At 32.4% G+C, this 27627-nt stretch overlaps 2 protein-coding genes across 6 annotated transcripts in view; one reads left to right on the top strand and one right to left on the bottom strand.

The window, feature by feature from the left end:
• LOC126743895 (uncharacterized) overlaps window positions 1–3582 on the top strand; it is a 134777-nt gene extending 131195 nt beyond the window's left edge. Inside the window, exons 13-16 of the transcript XR_007663017.1 lie at window positions 1861–2022; window positions 2080–2400; window positions 2461–2748; window positions 2824–3582. The gene's annotated coding sequence lies outside the window, so the exon portion shown is untranslated. The remainder of the gene's footprint in view (window positions 1–1860; window positions 2023–2079; window positions 2401–2460; window positions 2749–2823) is intronic.
• LOC126743894 (centrosomin) overlaps window positions 665–27627 on the bottom strand; it is an 88828-nt gene continuing 61865 nt past the window's right edge. For 4 of the 5 annotated variants that reach the window (XM_050451151.1, XM_050451147.1, XM_050451150.1 and 1 more), the window contains 15 exons: window positions 27214–27582; window positions 23373–23672; window positions 19613–19687; window positions 16180–16323; window positions 13163–13410; window positions 10880–11168; window positions 9370–9653; window positions 9101–9315; window positions 6528–6789; window positions 6001–6466; window positions 5770–5939; window positions 3855–4322; window positions 3579–3752; window positions 1129–1253; window positions 665–1067 (listed from right to left, as the gene is read on the bottom strand). In XM_050451151.1, the coding sequence (XP_050307108.1) occupies window positions 829–1067; window positions 1129–1253; window positions 3579–3752; window positions 3855–4322; window positions 5770–5939; window positions 6001–6466; window positions 6528–6789; window positions 9101–9315; window positions 9370–9653; window positions 10880–11168; window positions 13163–13410; window positions 16180–16323; window positions 19613–19687; window positions 23373–23672; window positions 27214–27582 (3828 nt within the window). In that variant the 3' untranslated portion in view covers window positions 665–828. The remainder of the gene's footprint in view (window positions 1068–1128; window positions 1254–3578; window positions 3753–3854; window positions 4323–5769; window positions 5940–6000; window positions 6467–6527; window positions 6790–9100; window positions 9316–9369; window positions 9654–10879; window positions 11169–13162; window positions 13411–16179; window positions 16324–19612; window positions 19688–23372; window positions 23673–27213; window positions 27583–27627) is intronic. The other variant, XM_050451152.1, reaches the window with a different exon arrangement.

Genomic DNA, 27627 nt, shown 5'->3' with positions numbered 1-27627 from the left:
AAATTGTCTTATTGGGCAGAAAGGTGGTGGCCAATTTTCTGGGATTCACAAGGTGTTATCAACTGTTTGGAAAAGGGCAAAATAATCACAGGGCTCCACTATGCCGAATTATTGAAATATCAGAAAAAACGGTCTTATTTTTTGGAAGAGCGTAGAAAGCACTCCTTCATAAAAAAAACGGTCGGTTTCAACTATTTTTGCTCATTTACTGAACTTGTGCGAATACTGCAAACAAAATCAATAAAGTTTTTCATTTCTTATAGGATAAGTAGGGCAGGGCATACTGAATATGAAATAAAACACAGCTTAAGAAATAAATCAGTTATGTAATAAGTCTTCAATATATACAAACGAACTTTTCTGCACAAATATCGACACCGTATCACAAAATACTGTATTATTTAAATCTAATATACAACAAACAACATTTTTCATACAGCACATTCTCAAGTCATTCAAACTAAGGACTTTCGATTTATTTTAATTAGAATAACATGGTTACGTTAATGCAACCAAAACAAACGAAACAATTTTTAAATTGGCACGAAATATGAACATCTACTGCAGTGGCGTGAGCTTGAAAACGAGAAAATTACGCCACTGCCATTATAAAATATCACATCAGTCGCTTAACTAAGAGAAAACCTCAAAAACAGTGTCAATATAAACAAAAAGGATTTTTTAATATACAAGTAAACAAACATAAAAGACGTTCTTAGACAATACAAAAAACGAAGATCATTTAAGTAAATAATTAAAAGTAAAATTAGGACGGTGATGTTTTCTACGGGTAAACAGTAAAACGTCAAATTAGTTAAGTAAAAAACCTCAAGAGCGTAAAACGTCACTCTCAGACCCCGAATCGAGATTCACTTTGGCCTTTCGTAAAACCTCACTGGTCTTGTGCAACTGCTTGCAAATATTCTTTTCGACCAGTTTCTTCTTTTGGTTGGCCACCTTCAGTTGGGTCGCCGTCTCCTCCAACGCGGTTTTCATGCGATGCAGTTTACGTTTCAGCTCGTTATTTTCTTCGGCGATTTCTCGCGATTTTTGGCAACAATGGTGTGCTGAAAAAATATTTTAAATCAACAACCGACGATGATCAAACAATTTTTTTCCACAACTCACCTGATTTATTCGCATCAGGATCGATATTTTGGCTGTCAAATAAATTGTTCATGGATTCAGTCAGTTCGATGGTTGGCAGTAAAGGTCTTATTATGTTGTTCCCGTTTGTTTCTAAGCTTGAAAACCTAAAAATGATGTACCTATAGCAAATGCAAAACAATTTCCAATTTACATCATCAATCAGGTTATTATTGAAGCTCAAGTCCACAAATTTGACAGAATAACATTTTTGCAAAAATTGTTAAAACTTGGCCTTTTAATTCATGTGCTAAACACATATTGATGTTGTTGTTTAACAGAATCAGTTACAGCGAATTTTTCTTTCGATCGACATTGCACAAATTCATTTAATTTGAATTTTATTATCGTCAGGTTGGTCAAATTGCGTCGTATCTCGCGACGCTGCCATTCATTGTGTGACATTTATACGAATTCATTGTGCAATTTCGTGTGTAAATATTTTTATTCTTTTGGTGATTTTGATCATTATTAACCGTTTTTCTAAAAACAAAACCTTTGTACATTTAATTTTTCGAAGCAGATTTTTGATTTTCTATGAAAAAGGCATTTAAATAGCCGATGCAAAAAACTTGTAGCTTTCTTAATCAGTGATTTTGAACGAGAAGGTGAAAATAATGGCAGATTATTACCCTTGATTGCAATTAGAGAAGTAAAATTTTATTTGTACGTATCAAAGTATCAAGTTTAATTTAGTTTTTTTATAATTTGTAGCGGGTGGCTAGATGCACTTAACCAAAATATGTCCATTGTTAGTGCAATTTCAAAGAGCGTTAAAAGTAATGAACTGTTGAAATCACCTAAAAAGAAGCGATCTTATGTTAATTTTTGATACGGGGGCAACTCGTGAGACTGTTTATGAAATGTACGAAATTAGTAAGTATTGACAATTTAATGATTAATAATTGTTAGTAACAGAAATAATTTTTCTAGAGCAAAATATGACTTTGGCAACGTTATATGTAATACTAAGGGAAAAGCCACTATTTGAAGGTTGTAAAACATCTTTACGAAGTTTGATAACGGAAATAGGCTTTCGATAAAAAAAAGACAAACCAAGGAGGAGTCTTATGAAACTTTCCCACAAGGCTTTCAAACGAATTGTTTTTTTTAAGCATATATGAGAGAGAAAAAAGAATAAATTTATCATTTTGTTTATCTTGATGAAACTTGGATTTTCCAAAATGGTACTGTAAGTTGCTCTTGCCAGAATAACAAAAGAAGTGTGAAATCCACAAAAGTGGTTGGCAAAAGGTAAAAGTCCATATACGTATATTATATCTGCTTACTTGAGATACAAGATTTTTTTTGCAGATACATAATACTTCATGCTGGTAATGAACACAGATTCATTGAGGGTGCTGGACTATTTTTTCTTCAAAAACTCAATTAACTGATTACCATGTAGAAATGAATCAGCAAAACTTCCTAAATTGGTTCGAAAATCAATTATTAAAGAATCTTACCCAATCTTCAGTAACTGTGACGGATAATGCACCATATCACAGCATGCTGTTAGAAAAAACACCAAATTCTTCATGGAATAAGTCTTCCATTTAAGAATAGTTAATCAATAATGAAATTAAATTTAATCACCCATAGGTACAAACAAAAAACTTTTTTTATATCTCAAACAATTTAGAATTTAAGTTAACTCAATATTTTTTTCTTTTTTAGACACAAACCATCAATGAAATATATTGTAGATGACATGGCTAATAAATATGGGCATAAAGTCTTACGATTGCCTCCATGCCATTGTGTGTTCAATCCAATCGAGCTTATTTGGAGGATTGCAAAGAATTACTATAACAGGCATATTGGTCGAGATGATGTTACAGAGATTACTTGTTTGAATGTGTGGAAGGAATCACTTGGCACTGTTATCCAGAAACATGGAATAACTCAGTAAGACATACGGAAGAAGAAATAAGAAAATGGTACGAAAGAAAACATGTATAGGCTGAATATTTAACCGCTTATTATTAATTTAGATGATAGTGATTCTGAAAATGATTCAAATTGCCAAGTGCTTTTTTTGGTCAAAATATTTATATTACTCTGTATCGTCTGACCATGGTCAGAATAATAGTTCTAATAATACATTTCTTCGTTAAAATAAATTCAAATATAATCAAACATTTTAAATGTATGCCCCAAAAATATATGATATTGATTTAGTCATTATTTTCATCAGTAAATACATAAAAGAAACCAAACCACGGCATTTTGTAAATTATTAATAATATGCTATTTTTATTAATTTTTGTCTCCATTCCATGTCACTCAAGGGATGTGACGTAAATTGGAAATTGTTTAGATTTTTCTATATGTATTAGGCGGGATGATCTTATTACGGGGTTATAACTTTCTGCGAACAATAGCATTTATGTTCAGGGTCACTCTAAAAATATTAAAGTTAATTTTCGTACCTTCCGTGGTCGCTTTCGATACCCAAGTCGGGCGACGAGTTCGATTCGACCCTGTCGGCCTCGGCCGCGGCGGGCTGCAAAACTAAATTATCCTGAGGAGTCTTATTAAAGGCGAAACCGTGTGATTCGTCGGCGGTTTCCTCGGAGCTATTATACGTATGGTCGGAAAATTGCCTGAAACAAATAATTTGAATTTTTTTATATTTTCCAGTATCTCCGGACACACTTAAACTGTATAAAAAAACGCAAAAGTATCAAAATCCTCGAGATTCTTACCTTATATAAGGTTTAGCAGAAGCAATAGTAGCCGGCAAAGTCGCATTCAAACCCAAACTAAAACGACTGGTCTGCGCCTTGATCAGTCTATTGTGTAACTCGGCATTGCAACTCTCCAGCTCGCTCACCCTCAATTCCAAGTTGCTTTTTTGCTTTTGCAACGCGGCAGTTTGCTCCTCGTATTTCGCCTTCAGTTGCGATACAGTATCCTTCAAGTGCAACTTTTCTTGACCAATTTCCGCATTGTCTTTTTCCAACTGACAACAGAGGGCGGTGGTGGTATCTAGGTCCGCTTGCAAAGACGCGATTTGCTTCTTGTATTGTTGGACGGTGGTTTCTAGTTCCCTGTAAGTGATGATGGTTTCTTCGTACGAATGGACTTCCGATTTCAGGTCGGCCAATTCTTTGCTTAGTTTCTCTGCTTCGGATTTTCGCACGTAGTCTTTAGCGTATTCTTCTTGTATAATTCTAAAATATTTATATTCATGATAAGTATACTGTACACTGTGTTCCATTTTGGATGAGATTGCAGGGTATCTCTGTCATTTTCTAAGATATAGCTTTGCGGTTTTCGCAACCCTGTATCACTTTTTAGAGCACTGTTTTTAATATTGGGTACAAACTTGGTATTTTTTTAATGGAACACCCTTATATATTTTAACGTCAAATTTTTGGATTTTTTTTTCTAAATACATAAGTCAAGTTAATAATAAACTCAAAATATAATTTTTTAACATAAATTTAAAAATGTTGAAAATAAAAAACCACATACAGTTTCTGAATGCTTCTTCGGTTGAGGCTCGGAAATCATCTATAAAAAATTTGAAAATAAAATGTATGCCTATTTGCATAAATTTGATTTTTTAAGTATGACCATACAAAAAAGTCTAAAATACTTAAATCTGGTGACCCTACTAAATATGCCGCTGCTGCTTCTATGGGATTCGTCAGATCATATTATACCTTTTTTCAAAATCCAGATCTTCATTAGTTTTGATTTGAAAATTCCAATCGTTCAAGTGGATCGTCAATTTTCTATCGATCGTCGATTTTTTAAATTTTTTTGCACTTTTGTTTTTGAAACTCCTACCTCTTCCTCTATTTTTCTACAGGAAATTTAAGATCCTGCTTCCACACACGCTAAAACAATTATTTCGCCAACTTCATTTCTTTCAACATGATGTTTTGAATAGCAGCCATAATGTAAAAGATTGAATTTTAACCGGAAAACCGTAGCCCGAGATCGCTGACGTCTTTCTGGAAACCTAATAAGACCTTTTTTATTTTTTGAATTTCGTAATAAAATAAGCTGATTCTTTACCTCTTTAAATATAATTACAGCGCTGCTTCCACACTTTCGTTAGAAAGTTTTAAACATATCATACTTTTAAAAATTTTGAAATTCCATGTTTCAGCGTCAACCATCATTATTGATTTGTTTTGATCTGTGACTTAGTTTCCATGAATGCAATAAACTATTCTTTCACACATGCAGAAATTTTTTTATGCATGTGTGAAAGAATATATGGCCTACTAATAAAAACACAAACAGAAATATTGATTTTTCTGATTTTTGAGGATAAAATTTATTAAAAGAATTAGGTTATGATATATTAATGTATTCAGGAAAAAAAATGCAAAAATTTGACGTTAAAATACACAGTGTTCCATTTAAAAAATAATAAGTTGAGGAATTGACACGTGGATGGAAAGTAAACATTCTCGATTTCGCCCTGTATTTCAGAAACAAATATGATACAGAGTCGCGAAAACCGCAAAGCTATAAAGCTAAAGAAAATGACCGAGATACCCTGCAATCTCATCCAAAATGGGACACAGTGTATATAAAATTGTCTCAACTAAACCGCTCAGATTAAATAAAATACGAGTACTCGTGATGGCAACCATAACTTACTTGATATTTTCTTGGGCTATTTTTAGTTCTGCATCGCACTTTTCCTCGACAGATTTCAATTTTTGAGCAAACGTTTCTTCAGCATTTTTCAGCTTAGTGATTACACTTTCTTCGTATTCTTTCCTCAGTTTTGTCTCCATATGGTTAGTGTATTCTTCAAGGGCCTTGACCTGAACTCAGCAAAAAGTGTTAAGAAGATTATGCAATTAAAGAAAAGCTGCCAACTCTTACCTTCTCAAGAGCTTCAAGCATCTGCTTGGCGTAGGCCTCAGATTCCTCCATAATCCTCTGTTTCTCCATCTCCAGCTGGTTAATCTTGTTGTTCATCTCCTTATCTTTACCCAACAGCGACTGTTTACATTCCTCTTTAACCAAATCCAACTCGCGTTGCAACTGGGCGACTTTTTCTAAAGCGGCCGCACGTTCCACCTCCGCCCTCGCAAATTTCTCTCCACTTTCTTGAGCCTCGCTCTGTAACTTTTCCAACTCCTGCCTGTAGATGACGGCATTTTCGACAAATTGTTCGGATTTTAAGTCGAGTTCTTGTTGCAGCCTGTGCACGTCCTGGCTCAGTTCTATTAAGGTGCTGCGCCTTTTCGACGGTGTGAAAAACTCGTCCTCGGTCGATTCACCATGATTGTAACGGGATCCGGGAATGTGGGCGACGGGTATAGAACGATTTAGACCAATTCGAGCTCTAAAAGACGGTAAATTTCTGTATATACTGGAAACTGACTTTAACACCATATCGAACCTACCTGGAAACTGCTCGGTCTGGTTCGCTCCACGCCTCGCTCTCGCTATTCACTTCGCTCCGTAGGGCCTTTAACGTACCCGACGAACTTTTCGGGGTCAAATTAAACCCTTGGACCGCACCGTTGTCTCCGTCGCTGTCGCTCAGTCTGTCCACGCCGCTTTCTCTGTCACCTTGTAGACGGTTTAACTCATTGTCGCGTACCTGCAGTTCGGTCTTTAGGTTTACCACCTGTTGCCGTAAGGCCGCTATCACTTCCTCATTACCTGAAGTGTTTGCACATATCCATTTTTAATTGTAATGAATAATTTATATAACCCAGTAGAGGGCAAACGTCAAAGTAAGATTTGGAAAAAAAATTGATACAGTTCTTAATAAGATTTGAAAAAAAAAATTGATACATCTTATAATTTTTATGGATTGGAGACAGAGTCTCTAAAATAATTTAAATACTCTAAAATAAGTTAGGATTTTTTCTTGTTAAAACAGAGGTCTACAATGTGTCCACAGATGTACCTAATAGCTCTCTTCTGGAGAACAAAAAGAGGATTCATTAGATACTGGCTACAAAATTTGCAAAAACAAATTCCATAATTTAGACTTAATTCAACCAAAGCAAAATCCAAGTCTATATAAGTTTAGTGGCAAGAATTATCACTACAGCGCAGGCAGATGCAGATTTTTTTGTTGAAGTAAATTCAATATGAGGCTTAAAACTAAGTGTCTCATCAATAATATTACCCAGACATTTTTCCACATAGCTACAGTCAATGGAAATACTTTGAAGGATGACTTGTTTAAGATTACACCTAAAAGACAGAACATTGGTTTTGATCAAATTCAGAACAAGAATATTTGAGTAACACCAGGATTTTAGCTTTTGAAGATCAAAGACAACAGCTTGTGTTAGAGCCTGCTGGTCAGAACAATTCCATAGAATAATTCTGACCAGCAGGCAAGTTAGCAAATAAAGTGAATTTCCAGGACATATTTAGAAATGTAAGATCATTTATAAAAAATTAGGAATAAAAGCGTGCCAAGAACTGACCTTGATAATTATTTTCTAACACATTTGATTGACGTGAGCCAATGCAAACTTTTTGATATTAACTGGATAAGTAAGATTTAAACCATGAAAGGGCCACACTCCTGAAGTCATAGTGATAATCACAGAAAGCTGTTGCAGTTACTCCTTAATCATTAATCCCTGAATATAAACCCTCTTAAAACCAAAAAACAGCAGTATTTGTGTTTGAAGAGTAGTTCTCGCAATCATGCAGTTAATAAATTATTTAAAACGACCAAACTCTCCATAATTTTGGATAGATTCAACAGTAAAGATATAGGTCTGTAGTTGGAAGGATCATCCAAACTTTCACTTTTGTGAAGAGGAGTAACTTTTGGCAATTTAAGGCAGGAACAAAATACACCAGATACTCATGAAAGATTAAAAAAACAGCACATGATCAGGCATATTTAAAAACAATCTAATAGACAAACATCTTCTCCCAAGCTTATTTTATTTGTAAAATTTGAGATGATCCGTTTTAGTTCTTCTAATTCAATAGGAACAAAATAAAATTCATTATTGGTGTAGACATTTTGGCCTAAGAGAAAACTGAGCGGGTCTGGGGAATTATTTGCTAATTTTCTTGTTACAGAGCAATAGAATTTGTTGATAAGATTGGGATATGGCTCAAAATCATTATGCTTGTAGAAAATGGATTGCTTTTGCGAATACCATTAATAATTGTCCAACTTTCCTTTTGTTTGTTAGCTGAATTTGCAAGGCAATTATCATAATATAAACTTTTGGGTAACCTAATTACTTTTCTGTAAATTGACTTATAATTATTAAAATTGGCATGAAAGAGGCGATTATTGGTAAATAGGTTTTTAGATTACACTATGATTTATTATTTTAGATTATACTAACTTTCAATCTATGGTTTTTAATTTTTTTTATTTTAACTTTTTTCACTGGCAATATTTTGTGGAAAATATTCATTACATGAAAAATGGTATGATATGGTGAACATCTCATTTGCTCTAAAGGGTCCAGTGATTGTAAAACACCCCAAGACGTATTATTACATTCTTATTTAACCCTATTCTAGTTTGATGAACTAAAAATTCTACTAACCTTTTCTTTTAGCGAAATTATTGAGATTTGATATTTAATGGTGTGACAGACATTAGAACAAAATCAATTAATGGAGACGAAAACTGTGACGCACGAGTTGGAGATTTAACCTGCATTTGTAAATTAAAACATTTAATTAAATTAGTCAGTCATATTGTTGCAAATGAAGCAGTGTCCGAAAACTGTATATTAAAATGTCCAGACAGTAAAATAGTTGAAAAATTCCAGCTGTACAGATCAAGGACTTCTCAAAGGCAAACATTGGTTAGCACAGCAATAATCAGCAGCACAATATAAACCGATAAAAAAATTTTAAATCCCAATAATACCTTGTCTTTTTTGTGAGCAGTATCACTAGTCCATAGCCAGTAGTGAATTTTCATTAATTACATATGGTTCAGGTAGATTAAACTAGAAAAAAGACAGTTTCTTACCTCGCTCGTTTTCGTTGCTCTTTTTGTACAAATGATTCTCATAAGTTAACGATATGTTGTCGGGTAAGATGCTGAGGTGCCCCTCGACGTCTTCTAAGGCTTCCTCGTCGGCTAGGCTCAGTTGTTGAAACACTGAACCATTTAAAAAGGCCGTTATGTTGGAGAGCTGCGCTAAACTTTGATCCGGGTTTCCCAATTGGCTCATATTAAAGGATCTAGGAATAAAACAAAGAATAAATGGGACATTATCAGTCAAAAACGTCATTTACCTAGACATATCCAAACTACTACTGATAATCTCTCTCAGTTTCCGATTCTTCGCCGAACCCAACAGTCCCAGCACCGATTTTTGTTTAAGCAACGAATCCAGGAAAACGGCGAGTTCCTCCAATCGGGAGCTTAACGCAGCGCAGACGTCGTTCGTTTCGATGCGCAGCTGCTCGCTCCGCTCCAACTGCACTCGAAGGTCCTCCTTTTCCTGATCGAGCTGCTCCAAGACGGTCACGCGCTCCTCGAAGAATCTTTTTTCCTCTTTGGCCGCCTTCAGTTGATCCTTACAAGAAATTTATAATTAGAATGTTTTTTACTTTAGCAGGAGTGTAGATTAAGCAAATTAAGAAGCATAAACAGCCAGTTTTCTACTTGACATGCAAATTGATCATTCCGCATTCGGACATTTATTTTAAAAACATGGCAAAAACTAGCAAAAAATCAATTATATACACTGAACAATTAGCAGGGTGTCCCAGGAGAAATTTTGAGACCATTTACTGATCTCCCTATAAATTGTTATAATTTGATAGTGAGTTTCACTAAGAAAGGGCATACACGGTTATAAGCGATGTCCTTTCTTTCTCAATAACTAAAAACTTTCGGGGCGTTTTTAGACCACAGTTGAGTGTAAAGTTATCGTGATTTTAACTCAAGAATGACGGTTTTTAATCAATTTATTTTAAAAAACATTACAGCAAAACTATCAGCTCACAATATCTTTACAATATCATCCTAAAAAGGATTAAAATTGATGTCTCCAAAGACCCATCTCTACCAGAACAGTATAGTCGTTTTATTCTCACTTGAATGAACTTAAATGAACCTATATAATGAAAAGTTGTATAGAATCAAAAAAACTTACATTTTTACAAAACTTAGTGGCTTTATTTTTGAAAAACTGAATTTTCACTTATTTGCGATAAAAAATAGCACGACTACTGCAATTTTCGTGGCGATACGCTTTGCTTGCGAGAAATAAAATAGAGTTTGTATATAAAATAATTTTCTTAGAAAGTATTTTTTTCTCAATTATTTTTTCCAAAAAAAGAGTTTTTCATTAACCCTATCCTTAAACTTCACATCTGGAGAATTACCCCTATCTTTAAAATACATGATTATTTGTATTCCTAACCTAAAATATTGTATAGCGTTAAAACTATAACCCATGTAAGTTTTACAACAATACATTTAATTGTATCAATTCTAAATCTGTTAAACCAAAAAAAAAAATATAGAACTGATGAAAATATTCAAAGTTAATTTTATTTGTAAAACTATTATAAGAAAAACTAAATTGAAAATATTAAGATTTTTTTTATATTATCCAACCACTTAATAACAAAGGCACGCCTCTGACGGCGGCAGAGTTCAATATATATTTTTTTGCGGTGTCTTAAGATTTATTTAGCTGTACTGTATCTGGGAGAGGGCTGAACTTACTAGGAGTTATCCAGTTTTTCTATTTAAATCCCTATCAAACATTTCAGATTTCTTACTAGATCCTACCTGTAAAACCTTAATATTCTGCATATTCCTCTTGGGAGATGAAAGATCCTTAAATTCCAATCCCTCCTCGCCGGCGGGTATTTTAATGTCCAAGCCCAGTTCGTCAATTTTATCTTTCAATAATCTCAGTTGTGATTCTTTGAAAGATAATTCCTTTTTCAATTTTATTACTTCCGAAGAGCTTTCCTGTTTTTTATGTAGTTTTTCAATTTCTCTGTTCTTCTCCCAGAGTTCTTTGTTAACGATTTCTTGCAGGTAGCAAGTGCACTTTTTCAGCTCGGTATTTAACCTGAAAAATCGACTTTTTAAAAAAGTTAATACATTTTAAGAGTAATCATTGATTCTGACTTAGTATTCAATTCCCATTTAACCCATATAATAAATCAGGTATTAAAAATGTATGGGTTTATAATGGGTATATGGTGTACCCATTTAACTCTATTAAAAGCTAAATCAATATTTCAGCAATAATGTATAGCTAAAAAGATTAAGAGTAGACAGATATCCGAAAATGATGAAAAAATTATTTTAATTAGTGCAGTTTTTCTAATTGTTTTTATCATTTATTTTTGTCGAAATGTCACCAAATTTTTATTAATAATTTTTACTTCTGCAATTAAAGTAATTAAAAAATAATTTTAATAATTAAGGAAATTATTATTTTTTAATTACGTTTAATTCTAATCTACTTACATATAGATAAATATGACTAGCATAGCTCCAATTATAGTTAAAAAAACAATAAACCTAAATAAAGTATAAAAAATCCACAACTGATGTCCTATTTTCTTTAGTTGAAAAAATTTTAAATGAAAAATTATAAATAAATAATTTTTAGAAAGGTTTGTTCGATTTTGGAAGCATTACTTGTGGTACCGAAAATCTGATTAAACCATAAAATTTTTTGGAAAAAATTAGTTGAAAATGAATACCCAAATGTAGAGACATTGTGGGTGCAGTTTTCTGCGACCTAATAAAAGCATCTGACTGTTTATTTCATAGTTTCCCTATCTCAAAGCTTTAGTAATATTATTTTGATCCTGGAAGTATTGAGCTTCTTAAATCTTGAATCTATTGTGAATGGTAAGTGCTCGAGTATGAGTAGTATTACATGTAGGGTACCTCAGGGTTAAGTAAAGGAAGGTGCTAGTGATTGGTTTGCTACAAAGTTAATTAAAACGAAGTTATTTATCCATAGGAAGGAATATGTCAGGTAAGAGAAAGAGGAAGTTTCTTGGTTTCGGTTGAATTTTATTATGTAGTAGGTCACACGATTTCTTAGCTGCTAAATTATCAAAAAATATTTTCTTAATCAGGTTCCTTAAAAATGAATTACCTACACCACTCATGCATATATCTTCTTGACATACAGAGAGAATATTTAAATTTCAGAGAAAAGTAATCAGAATTTTGTTTAACAAAGGGTTACAGGGAGCAAGTGTCTGAAAACTTTAATGAAAATTGCTTACTTACATTGCCAGGTCTATACATCTTGTTATGTCTCAAATATATAAAGAAAGTGCATTAATCAAGAGGATATTTATAACTATTTGACCCGCAATAATACCCAATATCAAGTTAAGTTTTCTCAGACTTTCTCATAATAGATAGAGTGTCAAATGCCCCATTTTTGTTTTCAATATAATCCTAGAAATATTCAAATGTTCGAGTTTAAAAGATTTGTCCAAGTAATTAAATCTTTCCTATGCAAAGTGCAATCTATAAAATTGAGGATTTTTGAAAGAATCGGTGGTTATCCAGGCTTACCATGTGGCATCATCGCACAAGATTTAATTTTTTAAATTTATTTTTCGTTTAAGTATTGTATGTTGGAATTAGTAGTTAAGCTTATATCGGTACTGTATGTGGGTAGATGTGTATGTCTGCAATGTAAAATTAATGTAATCTTGGTGAAAAGCAATACTGTTATATAGAATTACGACATACTTACATACCCTGTCTAAGTTCTTTAATATTCTCGGTATCATTCTAAAATTGTGTTTTTCTATTTTAGTTAATATATAATAAGACACTCATTTTAGAGTCCAGGATACATGTCTTAGGAGAGCTAAAATCTCGACTTTACTAGAAATTAAAATTTGATACTTTGTATAAAATTTTATACTCTTTATATAAATACTTTGTATGAAGGCGTAACATATGAATTTGAATTTTTGAATATTAAGTAAGGCTATTATACTAAGAATATTAAGAAGCTTCCTGGTTCGTTAACTTACAATAACCACGATCGTGACTTGTTACAAAAAATTAATAAAGTCCTACCTTTCAATCTCCTTGTTTTTCTCCTCCATCTCTTGCTTGTAAAAGGTGCTGTGCTTCTCCGACCCAGAATCTCCCTTTTCCAACATCGACTTGTCCACGTTGTAATTTTTATCGCCCCCCGCTAGAAGCTCGATTTGTAAATCGGTTATTCGGTTTTCTTTCTCTTCCAGGGTTTTTAGCACCTCGTCGTACTGGCTACGGATGTACTGCATCTGTGAGTCCTTTTCTTTAAGGGTTTCTACTAGGACCTACAAGGAAATTTACTTTTAGCCAGAAAGTAATTTTTAGAGTAGAACATTTTCGATAGTGCTTGAAACAGTTGTCGGGAACAGTTTTTTTTTTTAGTAAAGTTAAGGTATTGCCTTGTAACAGACTTTGAGTGCCTGAAATGGTGTCTCAGAATATTTGTTTTATTTCAGGCAGTCGCAGTTGATTTGTGTTAACGAAAAATATAGGAAAATCAAGAAAAAACACATATATTAATTTTTCCAGGCAGTTGAGGCTTAATTTTAGAGTTTTAACTACTTACGAAGCGAAAAATGTTGAGTTTGCGGTTGACAAAAAATGAGAGATAGATTCTGTATTTCCTTCCAGGCAGGTGAAGTAAAGTCGCATAGGTTCAAGAAAAAAATTGAATGAATTGACTGATGAAATATCTTCTTTTTTAGTGGTACAATTAAAAAATATTTATCCGAATAGGTTTCAAGTACCTGGACAATAGATTCAATGTTCCTATGTTCCATTCCAGGCAGTTGAGATCAAGTTGAATTGATTGAAAGTGGTAATTTTCTAGAAAAAACAATTCTAGTGCCTGAAATATGTTAACATTTCTTGAAAGTATAATTTTTTTACAGAAAGAAAAAAAATGAGTTTTTCCAAAGCTTCTTTTTTTAAATTGATATTTTCTCTAAATACCTGAGAAAAATTCATCCAGATAAATATAATATTACTTCATTCCAGGGAATTAGGGATTGATTTTTAAGCTTTTGTTACTAGGAAAACCAGAAATATCTTCAGAATTCTAACAAAAAGCACTATTTGATTTGGCACTTTAAAATCGTGGAAAAAAGCTTTTCTTTTATTCTTGTGAATTGGTTATCAAATATTGGGAATTAGAAGTAGTGTTTTGCGGGTAAATTGGTCGATTGCTGCAAAAAAACTATTTTAATCCAATTGAAAACTATTGAACTATTTGAATCCTCAGGTATGCTTTTTCGTGGCTACCATTATACATATATACTAGTACTTTCCTAATAAGGGAAGGTAGCTAATTATTTTTAATTTAAAAATTGTTGATTGAAATTTTTTCATGAAATTGTTAGCTTAAGAGATATTGCACAATTTCCGTTTGAGTTGATTTGTTCGAAAAATAGTTTATGAATCTCTCTGAAAATATAGATTTATGATACCAATCTAGGAGGAGTACATTGTCCTAAATTTATGACTCTAGTATCTAATAGTCTTCGGTGAAATGAAAAACTAGAAAACCCTCGTCATCACCCCAGTAGACATTAGGACATCGTCCATATACCTCTTATAAAATGATACAGGAAAAGATAATTTAACTCATTATTGGTCTAATTATATTAATAGTTAAAACTAAAAGAAAAAAAGGACATCCAATGCCAATATATCGTAAGTATACGCATAACACAACCTCACTACTACAAAGAAAAACAACCACTGATCACTGATAATTATCAACATTTTAAACATGTAAAATTAACAATTCATAACTTGCTCAACAAAACAACCAACAAACTTTACATCCCTACACCAGGAAGCTACAGATCTTTTTAATTGACTAACCCTTATATTAAGTATATTTTAGTTAAAATTATTTAGCAATCACATATACCTACCTAGTGGGTTATGAATACCATAGGTTCTATGAAAAGGGTTGTTAAAAGTTAAAGCCTGAACAGGAACATTGAATAACTACCACAAATTTTAATTTAACGCAAAAGAACTTTGACATCGGTAAAGGTTTTTGATAATTTTTTCTTCACTCCTTCTTGGAACTCTATGACATGCATATTGTCATTTACATACATAAATAAATGTTGCTTTACAATTTTTTTATGAAATATTTTTAACACCATTTATTTATATCTATTGTAGAGCCCTAAATTAAATAATGAATTAAATACAATTCGAAACCTTTGCTAAAAACAAATAGTTTTCTTCAGAAATTGACCAATTTACCCACAAAACACCACTTCTAGCTTTTTCATGTTAAATAGTTTGGAGAACTTTCCAGATTTTTCCATGTTCCAATGTTGTCAGTTATTAGGTCCACTCAGCAAGATAATCCGGACAGGTTTGTATTGGTTTTGGAACATTGAATGAAAAATATTGGTAGTGTTTTTTAGGCGGACTTTTAGAATGTGCTGAATTATTGACTATTAGTGAATATCTTAGCTTCTAGTAGACAAAATTGTTTCATTTCTATTACGTGAAGTTTTTTGAAGGCCTTATTACCTATAATTGAAAATATTAGTAAAATCCCTTAAATAGAAACTGAAATATATTGTTTTTTTTTAATGCAGAGGAGCCTGTGTTAAACAGAATCATTTACTTATTGTACACTAGTGAACTTCTCCGCTTCTAGTTATGAAAATCATGTGTTTTTGAATAAGTGATATTAAAGTTTATATAATACAAGAATCTGTAGGGAAATTAATCATCTAGTTCCTGTACACTAGTGAATATATCAACTTCTATTGCCCCAAATCGTGTCATTCTTATCACATAAGTTTTCTTAAAGGGTTTTATAATTTGAAGTGAAAAGCTCAATGAAATAATTCCAATAGAAGCTAAAATATTAAAGTAATAAGAGTCTGACCTTAACAGAATCGACACCTCTCGTACACTAGTAGATATCTCAGATTTTAGTGATCAAAATCCAAATACAAACTTCTTGGCACCGAAAGATACTTTAAACAATTCAAGGTAAGAGTTTGTATGTACTTTCCAACTTTAACCACAATCGTGAGATAAAGTAAAATTCTCCTTACCTCAATTTTGGCTTCTAGTTCCGAGACGAGCCTCTTGTATTGGTCCACGATTTCGTTGTCCACAACGACATTCGGCAAATCGCGGCGCCCCGCGGGGCACTCTCGGGCTCCGTCGTCGTACCCGTGGTCCATATGGTCGCCGCCCTGCACACAGGACAACACAAGGGGTTAACAATGAGACAGGAGGAGAGGGGCCGGAGGATCGGGAGGAGGCGGAGGGACGGACGGTTGCGGGTAAGGGACGAATCGGCGACTCTAATACGCTTTAAAAACAATAATAATATAAAATTTTAGAATCTTTTAGTTGTTCGTTCGCCGTTTTTGTTTTATTGTTGATCAGTTTCCTCCCTCCTCCTGGTTGAAATTGTTCGTGGCTTTTTTTTTTTAAATAACAAAGAAATAAGGTGAAAAATATTTCGAGGGTTTTTGAAACCAACTTTTTTTTTGCCAACTTTTACCATGATGGAATTTTCACTGTTTTATTCCCAAGTAATTGAGGGAAGAAATTTTAAAACAGTGTCTGGATTTTCTAAAATTTCTTCCCTAGGTTTGAGATTAATTAAATGATGAATGCTAATAAAAGAAGGCTTTCGTCTCGAGGTATTCCTTTCTTTCTCATTTTAGGAAAGTGCAGTTATTCTTTTATTCCGTCCAGGCAGTTGAATAGAAAATTTACTTTCTAAAAAAGAAGTTCCCTTTTTTTTCTAACTGCCTGGAATTAAAATAAAGGCATTTAGTCCAGGTAGTTGAGCTTCAAATTTTAAAAATGGAAGCCTGGAAGAAAAGCCTTCATTTTGTTTTTAATTCCAGGCAGTAGAAGATATTGTAGAAAAAAAAACATTTGTTTCAAAAGTACCAAATAAATTAGAAAGCTAAATGAGAATAATATTCCAGGCATTTGAGTGCCTTGATTTTTCCTTCCAAGAGTTATTAATTATAATTAATTCAACTGCTTATAGGGCATTCGCTGAGAGCAAGGTACAACATTATTTTTTTCAATATATCGATAAAATTTATTATTAAAAAATGTGGACCATTAATTGTGCAACAAAAGAGGTCCTTAGGTACGTACCGAAATTTGCAACACATTTCAAGTTGAATGAAAACAAATAAGGATTTACTGCATAATGGCCATTTCTATAGAGCACGAGTATAATGTTCTTACGTGGCATTTTTACTATTTTAATTAATTCGCATTTAGTAAAGCAGTTCTTTTTAATGAGGTAATTAAAAAACAAAAAGATTTAGAATAACTGCATATCTGCTTATACAGGGTGTTGATTAGTTGAGTGCCGATAATACAGTATGTGATTATTTGGGTGATCATAAAAAAGAAATAATATTGCAGATATTCCTATGAGATCAATTTTATTGTGAAAAGAAACGTCAAAAACTATGACACGTTCAGGCACACATATTTTTTATTTCGTTTGCTTTCAAAAGCATTTAATATGCTTACATTTTTAAAATTTAGATATTCAACATCAAGTGAACGTGAACGATACTGGTAAAGGTAGAAATGCCACGCATTGCGGGTATAAAAGTAGAAATTCCACGCATTGTGGGTATGATTAGGCACCTACCAAATTGCAACAACAAAATATTAAAAGCTGTCCCAATTATTGAACTGAAGAAAGCAAAACGTTTTTGATATTTTTTTTTGCGCGAAAACGGTGCGTCGTATGAAATTAAGACAAGATACATTATTTGTTTTAAAATACATAAGGATTTCAAAAACAATTTTGGATTTTAGAAAAATCAGTGGCATATAATTTCTTTCTTCAAAAATATTTATGTCTATGGACGTCACTGGTAAAAATTTTAAAATATCTATTACATCAGAAACTGCTCCTTAGTGATTAAAAAGGGTGTACATATAACATATTTTTTCTTAAAACTTTAACACCCTGTAGCTCGAAAATTAAGAGGTTTAGGATATATTTTGTTGATATAATTTTTTTTTAATCACCCAAGGAATCACATCCTATATTATCGGCACTCAATTAATTAATACCCTCAATGTATTTGCAGTAATGTTGCATCGCTGTAAAAATTTATTCGTGAAGATTTAAACAATGGGACAGAAGCCATTTTATGGAAAATATTTTTTAATAACACATTTTTTCAATATGATTAATTCTTTTCGAGTTATTTACATTTAAACAATTAAATTGTTGATTAAAAAGTAATTATCAAAATAGTGTTCAGCTTCGCAAAAAACATAAAATAAGATGCTGTCTTACAATACCGCTACATTTTATAATTTTTGCTCTCAAAGAATGGACTATTAAGAAACACATAAAAAAATATATTTGATGTTTGAAGAGATACAATGAAAAAACTTTAAACTGTCAATTATATAAAACATTGGCCTTAGAGAGATCTTTTTTAGTGCATTCACCATTTATTAAAACTTACATTAATTCCTCCCCAATCATTTTCCCCTCTTAAATTTCCTCCGACAAAAAGGTAAGAAGTTGGATTAAATTCCTACTTGGAAAACCACCCAGTTAAAGGGCGATTTTTTAATTTATAAATGAACTCCAAATTCACTAATAAATTGGAATTTCTTTCATATATCACCGAAATCCCCTTAAGAAGTTCATAATAGTAAACTTCCTTCTCCCTTTAAGGAAAATATCGATAGGCGTTTAGAAGAAGCATAAAAACCCAGCTAAAAAAAGCGTTTACCTTTATACCACTTTTAAACTAATGCTAAAGAGCATCTCAAGCAATAACAAACAAAAAAAAGCGCAATGCAGAACCTCACCCACTAGGTTGGCATTCAAAAAAAAAATGTCACTTTATAACCAACATTCGACACAAAAAACGTAAACGATTTGTAAGTTGAGGCCCGACTGGACGCTTTTTGGCCTCGTTTAAACGCGTACGCCTCGGTTATAAATAACTTCGGAATGTCTCAATGAGCGCACATGGTATTTCGAAATATAAATATAAGAAGACCATCGGAAGTAGGTATTATGATTTGTAAGTTATGTTAAGCGAAATGGTGTTTCTCCCAATAAAAGTTTGTTTTAAAAAAATACTTCAAAAGTTTATTATAGCAGTAAAAAAAAAATACAAATCAAAACAATTGTCGTTGAATTTTAAAGTTTTAACGATTTTAATGATTTAAATAAACTCAACATCCTGGTGCGCAAATACATAACGAACGCCGTACACCTCGTATAATAATCCTAAAAGTTGAATCGCTACCTCCGTTCTGCAATTAAATCGAAAAAGAAATAACACAATCATTGGTTTAAAACGCTCCAAAAAAAAAAAACAATGTGATAACAGTGACAGTTTTTAAATAAATCTAACATGCATGCGCTCAAAAATAGCAAAAAAAAAACAAGCAAAAAGCAAGCAACTAAATGGGGAAGTGATACTTCCCATAAAAAAAGCGCAAGTTATCTAAAGGAACATCTACCTCGTTCGCCGGCGACGTTACAGATGATTCGACGTTCAATTCGGATTTCTTGATGGCTTGAAGTGGGATGGATGCCTAGAAAAAAAAATATATCAGTTATAGACTCTTTAGGTACCAAACAGAATATGATAACAGCTACTGCAATAAAGTATAGTATAGTATACAAAGTGCCTTAAGAAAGTGGTTCGCCCCTATAACTTTTTTAATTTTTAAATAAAAAAAATGAAATTTGGTAAATGGGTGTAGCACCCAAATTGGGATTGGCTGACGTATTCAGTAGTTTTCTGTCATTTCCGGTTTAACCGGAAATTTCTTTAATTTTATATTCCTAATTCATTAATTTTTTATTTTTTGATCGTGCAAGTCTATATAATTTGAGTGTCTAATTCAAGGGATCTGAGTCACTTGGAATGCCTGGAATAATTTTCTAAGTACTCTGAGAGATCTTCCAGACGATTGAGGATAATCTGAGTCAATGCGCGCTTCTCCATTTTGGAAGTTGCATTACTAGATGATCGAGTATTATTCCAAGAAGTTGAGTCAGTTGTAGTGCTTGAAATAATGTTCTAAATACTCTTGAAGGTAATCCGAGTCTATTTTTATACTGGAGTGTAATATAACAATTCCTTGTATTATTTTTTTTTAGATGTTTAATTAGTAATTATTTTCACTGATGCACTAATAAAGTAAGGAAATCTTTGATAATCTCTTCTAATGATAAGTCAAGGGTAGTTAATTTTTTTCTAACTTACAACCGCGTTTTGAGGCTTCGAGATTTCAAGATAAGTCAAATCAAGCTTCATCAGCACTCATTGACTTTAACAAGACTTAGGGGTTTTATCTGTAAACCTGTTCAAGCTCAATTTCCATAGATAAATTACATACACTGATTGGCTTCTGAGTCCTCCAAAAAAATGCCCCAATTTACATAAATTGAGACGTTTCACTCAATATATTGCTTCTTCAATGCACTAAATTACAATGTTAAAAAGAGATAACGATAAAACGCCGTACAAATTGGAGGAAAGGTACTCAAACAAGTTTAGTTTTGATTAAGAATATATAAATTTATTTTTTTTGCAAACTATAATTAAAAAGGATAAAAATGACGTGCAGTTATCAATTTTTAAATTAATCCATTATATTTTAGTGGCCAATTTGCACAAGCCTGGACTTTTTATTTATTAGTCCCTGGGCTCGAGAAATTAAGTACTGTGGCAGAAAAAATATTGGATCGTTAAAGGGAAACCTTAGGAATTCAGGTAAATTGTTCCTTGACATCTCAACTTTTTATATTTTAGACATTTGGAATAAGGCCTTTTTATGTATGAATTCCCAAGAATAATAAATATTTCGTCTCCATATATTTCGTATATTCGTTGATCATGTACTTAACTTTAAAAAATAAAATAGCTTCAATTGAGATAGAATTAGATAATTGAAACATAAAATCCACTTTGAGTAGCATTCATAGAAAAACAATTTTCCTGGCGCATTCACTGTTTTTTTTTAAAGATCCCAGTTTATTATTTGAGGAGGTTTAGAGCAAAACCGAATAAATCCACCAAAAATGATTTTTTGGGAAAATACTATTTTTCTGTAACGAGAAAAGTAGTATTTTTTTTTTATTTTTCTTACTAGCAAGCACTATTAGAGAAATCATGATAAAGCATTTGCTAGAATATAAATTAAAAAAAAATTTAGTACAAAGAATAACTGGATTCATTTGATTTTACTCACAACTTTATTAGAAAAAATTAACAAAAGTGTTATTCTTAATACAAATAGAAACATTATGGCAAAACCAACGGTGTATTTAAATAAGAAGTGCAAACTTTTCTTCTAAACAGTCACACTCATTTCTTAGTTCTTCTTCTTCCTGAGTTATATCCGCAGTATGTTCAACTTGTTTATTTTCACATAACAGATTCTTGTATCACAAAAAAGTTTCGTCACTTCTCCACTCCTGTCCAAATTACTTTTAAATATCTTTTCAAGTCGCCCAAAAACTCTATCTACTGGCATAAAACCGTGGCCTCTTACTGGGTAGGTGATACAAACTTTTGTGATATTTTCAGGCAAATACTTTAACAGCCAAAAATTTAACATATAAATCAAATGGGAATTTTTGTTCTAGCCCCCACATCCATTGCAGAACAATATAATCTGGATTGTATTATCCAGTTCCAAGGATCAGGTCAAAGCAGAATGTCAGGGAATTTTCTGGCTCTTGTTTACCAAGTTCGTAAAGGGCTTTTGCTCTTCTTTTATGAACTTGATATTCAGTCATATACTTGGTTTTCTATCTTTGGCCTTTTTCACACTTAATTAAATGCTTTAGACGCGTGCATTGGAAAAAGGTATTAGAAGCCGGGGACGAAAATCCAACATTAAATTTTGTTAGAAAAACCTTTCTAAACATGTGGTAGCCAACTTGGTACTTACTTTCAGCCTGTTCATTATACATACGTTGTAACTTTTGAATGCTTAGATGGGCAGGTAAATAAATCCTTAGAAATTTTTCGATTATAATGACTTTCAGTGCCACGCAAATTACAAACGAATTCGCGTACTCTCTGCCTTTTGTCCAAACTTTTTGTTGAAATATGGTCACCTCCTCTTTGCTGTTTAGTACAGTCCCCTGAGTCAACAATCTTACATACTGTAAACAACCTGTAGTTTTTAACAACTGTTGCTGCCATGAAAAAAGTCCTGCAGACTTAAACTGCCTCTGCTGATCTGTTCTTTTTAATTTTTAAAAAGAAGTTTGCAGCCCTTTGTCAAGGGTTATCTTTAATAGATTTCTTTCTTACGGTACCAAAAACGCTTATCATATGACAAAGTTTTACATCTTGAACACTGTGGTTTGGTACGCTATACAGCTAGCTTCTTATTCTTCTTTCTATTATCATATAAACAAGGACGCTTACATTTCTTTAGATCTGGATCTGGGTTTTCGTATTTAAAATAAAATAAATGTAAAAAAAAAATTAATTGCCTGGACAGTTTTTTTTTTTAACTTTTATACTTAATCTTACCTTTTATGTTTTCTTCTTAGCTTTTTCGGGGCTTTTTCTCTTATTCTGCTCCCTTGATTGGCTTCTTCCACAGCTACTGAATCTCACAACAAATCTTCGTCCGTATTTTTTTATTTAGGATCTATTACTGCAGCTTGTATTTATTTTATTTAAAAGCCACTAAAAGAACAGTTCAAACCAGAAATAATATACAGCACGACTACAACTCAACCACATCAATCAAACTACCGCACTCAATGTTTATGTTTACACTACTTACTGTACCGACTAACACATGGTTGCCCCAGTCCATGCGCGCAAACACGCAGAGGCGAATCAACGACAAAATGGCTGACAACGCATGTTTACATTTTTACGACATCGCTAGTGATAGTGCCATCTATTATTCAAATTATACATTTATATAATAAGATAAAGTAAGAAATTTGAAATAGAATTAATGTATTTATGGATTTATTCGGGTTTGAACAAAAAGTGGATTTATTTGGTTTTGCATGAAAACATAAATATTGCCATTAAAATTAAGTAGGCTTTATTCGTTTTTGCACGCCAATATTTAGCTGATATGATGTAATTCAGCAAGATGAACCAATATTCGCCGCTAACTAAATTTTTGTAAAAAATGGATTTATTCGGTTTTGTTCCAAACCTCCTCATTTATTAATTTATTCAAAATTGATGGTTTTTCAATTTTTAAAAAAATGCACTAAACCCGATCATACCTTATCCTTTTGAGGTTGCGAAACGACACTCTCCAACTCCCTCTCCAGGTCTTTCTTGGCCTTCTTTAACTCGGCGATCTCCTCCTTGGCCTTATTCTGATATGCGATCATGTTCTTGATGATCGCGCACGCCTTTAGTTGATCGCTCTTTAGCGTCACTATTTTTTGCTTTTGAGCCTCGAAATCCTTCTTGACCGAGAGGAACTTCGAACGGATTTTCATTTGCGTGTCGCCGCTCATATTGCTGCTCAATAAATGTTCGAATGTTGACAAGTTTTGCCCGTCCGGTGTTGACGGAAGCTGCAACGACACAACAGTTATTATGATTGATTGTGAAAGTCTGTTCAAACAGTAAAAGACTTTCGCGTCTCGTGACGAAGTTATACGTTAAAAAATACATCAAAGTAGAGCAGAAAAGTCAATGGTTAGGTATAATTAGGCAAAAAAATTAAACTTTTTTTATGCCAATGTTTCAAGAGGTTAAGAGGTCATGGATATTTAAAATAATAACAAACAAATAGTTGCAGAAATGATAAACATAAAAAATACAAAAACAATGTTAACACAAAGCAAGACACTTCAAATCAAATTAAGTTACTAAAATGTAATCTCCAATACTCTTTAAATATCCCCTATATAACATTACTATTTAATACCATACAGAAATAAAAAAAAAATTAAAAGGCTTGTAGTTTTATTTTGTGCCATATCCAACTAAAAACTATCAAGTGGGTCATTAATACCCTTATTTACAGTAGTGGCCAAAAGTAGATAGACAAAGTATTATTTTCATATAATTGTTTAAAGATTTTTCCACAGGTCCCCTAGATTTTAAATTATTGTTATTTGTAAGGCGGTCTATAAAAAGATACCAATAAATTTCAGTTAAATATTTTTCTTTCTATCAGATAAAGCAATAATATAAATATAGCTGGTCAAAAGTAGATAGACAAAAACCATTTTGGAATTATTTTTTGTCTAGATATCTATAAAATAAAATTAGTATAGTATTGCTTCTCTTTAACTCAAGGTGCAACATGCCACGTGGAATTAGATTCTCTCTTGATTTAAGACAACGCATTATTAATGCATATCGCGCGGGTGATCGTCAAATTGATATTGCTCGTAGATTTGATGTTAAAAGAAAAGCTGTTTGGGCAATTATCAAAAGATATGAAAGGACAGGATCATTAGAGCCAAAAAATAAATCTGGTCGACCAAAAAAAATGGACATTAGATCTGTACGCAAATTAAAACAAATTAGCCAGAATAACCCTTTCATGACTTCTCGTCAAATTCAGATAGAATTACAGGCTCTAGGGATTTGTAATGTGTCCTCAAGGACTGTAAGACGAAGGTTGGTAGAAGAGTATCTATTTGCATGTAGGCCAGCAAAAAAACCATTGCTTTCAAAAAAGAATCGCTTAGCCCGCTTGGAATTTGCCCGTCAGCATATACACTGGACAAAACATGAATGGAAACGTGTTTGCTGGAGCGACGAATCGAAGTTTAATTTGTTTAATTCCGATGGAATTCAATATTTTAGACCTCCTTCTGGCCTGCGTTTGAATCCCAAGTACACAAAACCCACAGTTAAGCATAGAGGTGGATCAGTGATGGTTTGGGGTTGATTCTCAGGTTATGGAATGGGCCCGTTACATCGCATAGAGGGCATAATGGACAGGTTTATGTACAGGGATATTCTCAGAGATGTTATGTTGCCCCATGTCGATGACAATTTACCATTGAGATTCCAATTCCAGCAAGATAATGACCTGAAGCATTCCTCCAAAATTATGAAGCAATTTTTCGAACAAGAAAAAATACCAATTTTAAAATGGCCATCCCAGTCACCCGATCTTAATCCCATCGAAAATTTATGGGAAATTGTAGATCGTGATATTATTACAAACTATTCAAATAAAGGTGAATTATTCGAACGGCTGTAATAAACAATAATGGGTATTTTACAAAATACTAATATTGTAGATAGTTTAGTTTTTAATTTAAAAAAAAATACTTCGAAAAAAAAAGAGTATTGGTTATTTTTTAAATTTGTCTGTCTACTTTTGTCCAGCGTATATTTAGTTATTACTTATTACTTACCAAATTAGGTGATTGTTTCTAAAGAATGTTTCATTATTTTTATACATGTTTATGTTGCCTATAATATACTTAAATATCTTTATTATAGAATTTTTATTTCCTTTGATTTTTTTAAAAAACCATTTGTCTATCATCTACTTTTGGCCATTACTGTACATTTTAGTCTAATTCGTGAATTGCACTTATATGAATTCCACTCGCTTCGGAATGCACCATACTTGAATAACCTTAAATAAATTACAGTATTTCCGATAAAAAATAGCATTTTTTTTCTGTGATCCACCTTTCAAACAAAAACTGAAAGTTTCTGTGTTTTATAATTCCTTTAGCTTTGCCGCTCCGTCTTAAACTAATTTTAATTAGCGTGACTGATCAAGATAATAAATTAGATAAAATAAAAATTTCTAATGGTAATTGTCAAGAAATAAAATATTGAAGGATAAAAAAAACGAATAGAGCTAGATTAGAAGAAAAAGTTAAATCATGGAAAAAAATTGCTGAATTTAATACTTAAGCCCCTATGCTAAACTTTCGAAGTTAGGAACAGCTAAAAAGGTTGTATGAAAATAAAAAGAACGATCTTCGAAAAAAGCTGACAAAATATAAGGAAAAGACATTTTTAAAAAGAATTTTTAACATAAGAAACGTATTATTTTGAAAATACAATAAAACAATTTTATTCTCAATTTGTTTCTGATAATAATGATTAATCCAAAATTTTTGCACGATGCATTGCAGATTTTCGAATTAAGCGGGATTAAACACTGGATGAATCGAGATGTAAGTTCATACGGGTACAAAATTATAGAATAAAAAATTAGGATGGTGCACTAGTTAGTAAAAGAGGAAGTAGAAGAACTGTTATCATTCTCGTTTTGTGACTTATACTTATTTATTTTATTTATTTAATCAATCAATTACATATTAATTTACAATTATTATGAGATGTAATATGCATACAATGGACATAATGTGTGTATGGACATCAAGTTCATCAATAATTAGTTCATAATGAACTTCAACCTAACACTAATAATAGTAACATATACCTGCTTAAATAATATTATCAAATTCAAAAATATTAAATTGACTAAATACCAATTAGTTATAATTTAATGGAAGTTAATGGCGCGCTTGATTGAATTTATGTTATATTTAATCCATGAGTACAATTTTTTCTTTACAGTATAATATTTTTTGTTTTTAAATTGTTCCGGCAACATATTTAATAATTTGGGAGCTATATATGTTAGATGGGTATTATTAGATGTTGATGTGTATTTGCTCTAGTATTAACATTATGACTAATAAATTTTTTTTAAAAGATTAGTACAAATTGAGAATCTAAGTACATTTGTAATATAAAGTTGGGTAAGAGTAAATATTCCAAATTGTTCAAATAAAAGGTTGGAGGGAAACATCTGGATTTAAATAAAATAACTTTTAAAAGATATTTCTGTACAATATTAATATGCTTTAAAGTTTCATTGTAGGCAGCACTCCAACATATTATACCATAGCTTAGGGATGATTCAGCTAGTGCTTTGCACACATTTATTATTATTTTTTTACTGAGTATATTACGTAACTCATAAAATTTATATATTAGTTTTTTTAGTTTGTTTTGAATATAATCACTATGATGCTGCCATTTTAAATAATTAGTTATGATAAGTAAATTTGAGAATGCCGGACCGGTATAATACAACTAAAAAAAAAACACACGCATATTTACCGAGTTTTTAGACGCCGAAACGCCTTTATCCGCGGCCCTACCGAAACTCTCTATCTGTAGGTGTAATGCGCCCTCTTGCGCAAATCTTTTAGGTGTTTCTGGGTCTGGAACTGAAATAAAACGGGCGTCAGTATTAGAGTGGTCTGATTGTTCCGTGGGGGCACACGACACCGCTAACTCTTGGTTTTTCTTCGCCTCGGCGGCGGCCCGTTCCAGTTTCATCAGTTGCTCGGTCATCACCTCGCCCTGTTTACGATTTTTGCTCTCGAGATTCGCCACCCGCATCTCGAGCATCATGTTGGCCCGCTCTAGTGACTTACGGTCGCGTTGCAACTCCTCACGCTCTTGCTCCATTTCGAATTTAACGATCTATGGTATAAAGAAAGGATAATATCTGAATTATATAGTTGTTTT

This window comes from Anthonomus grandis, chromosome 13 (genome assembly GCF_022605725.1).
Source record: "Anthonomus grandis grandis chromosome 13, icAntGran1.3, whole genome shotgun sequence".
Lineage (NCBI taxonomy): Eukaryota > Metazoa > Arthropoda > Insecta > Coleoptera > Curculionidae > Anthonomus > Anthonomus grandis.
The sequence above is the reverse complement of the archived record's forward strand: the minus strand, read 5'-3'. Positions and strand labels throughout refer to the sequence as shown.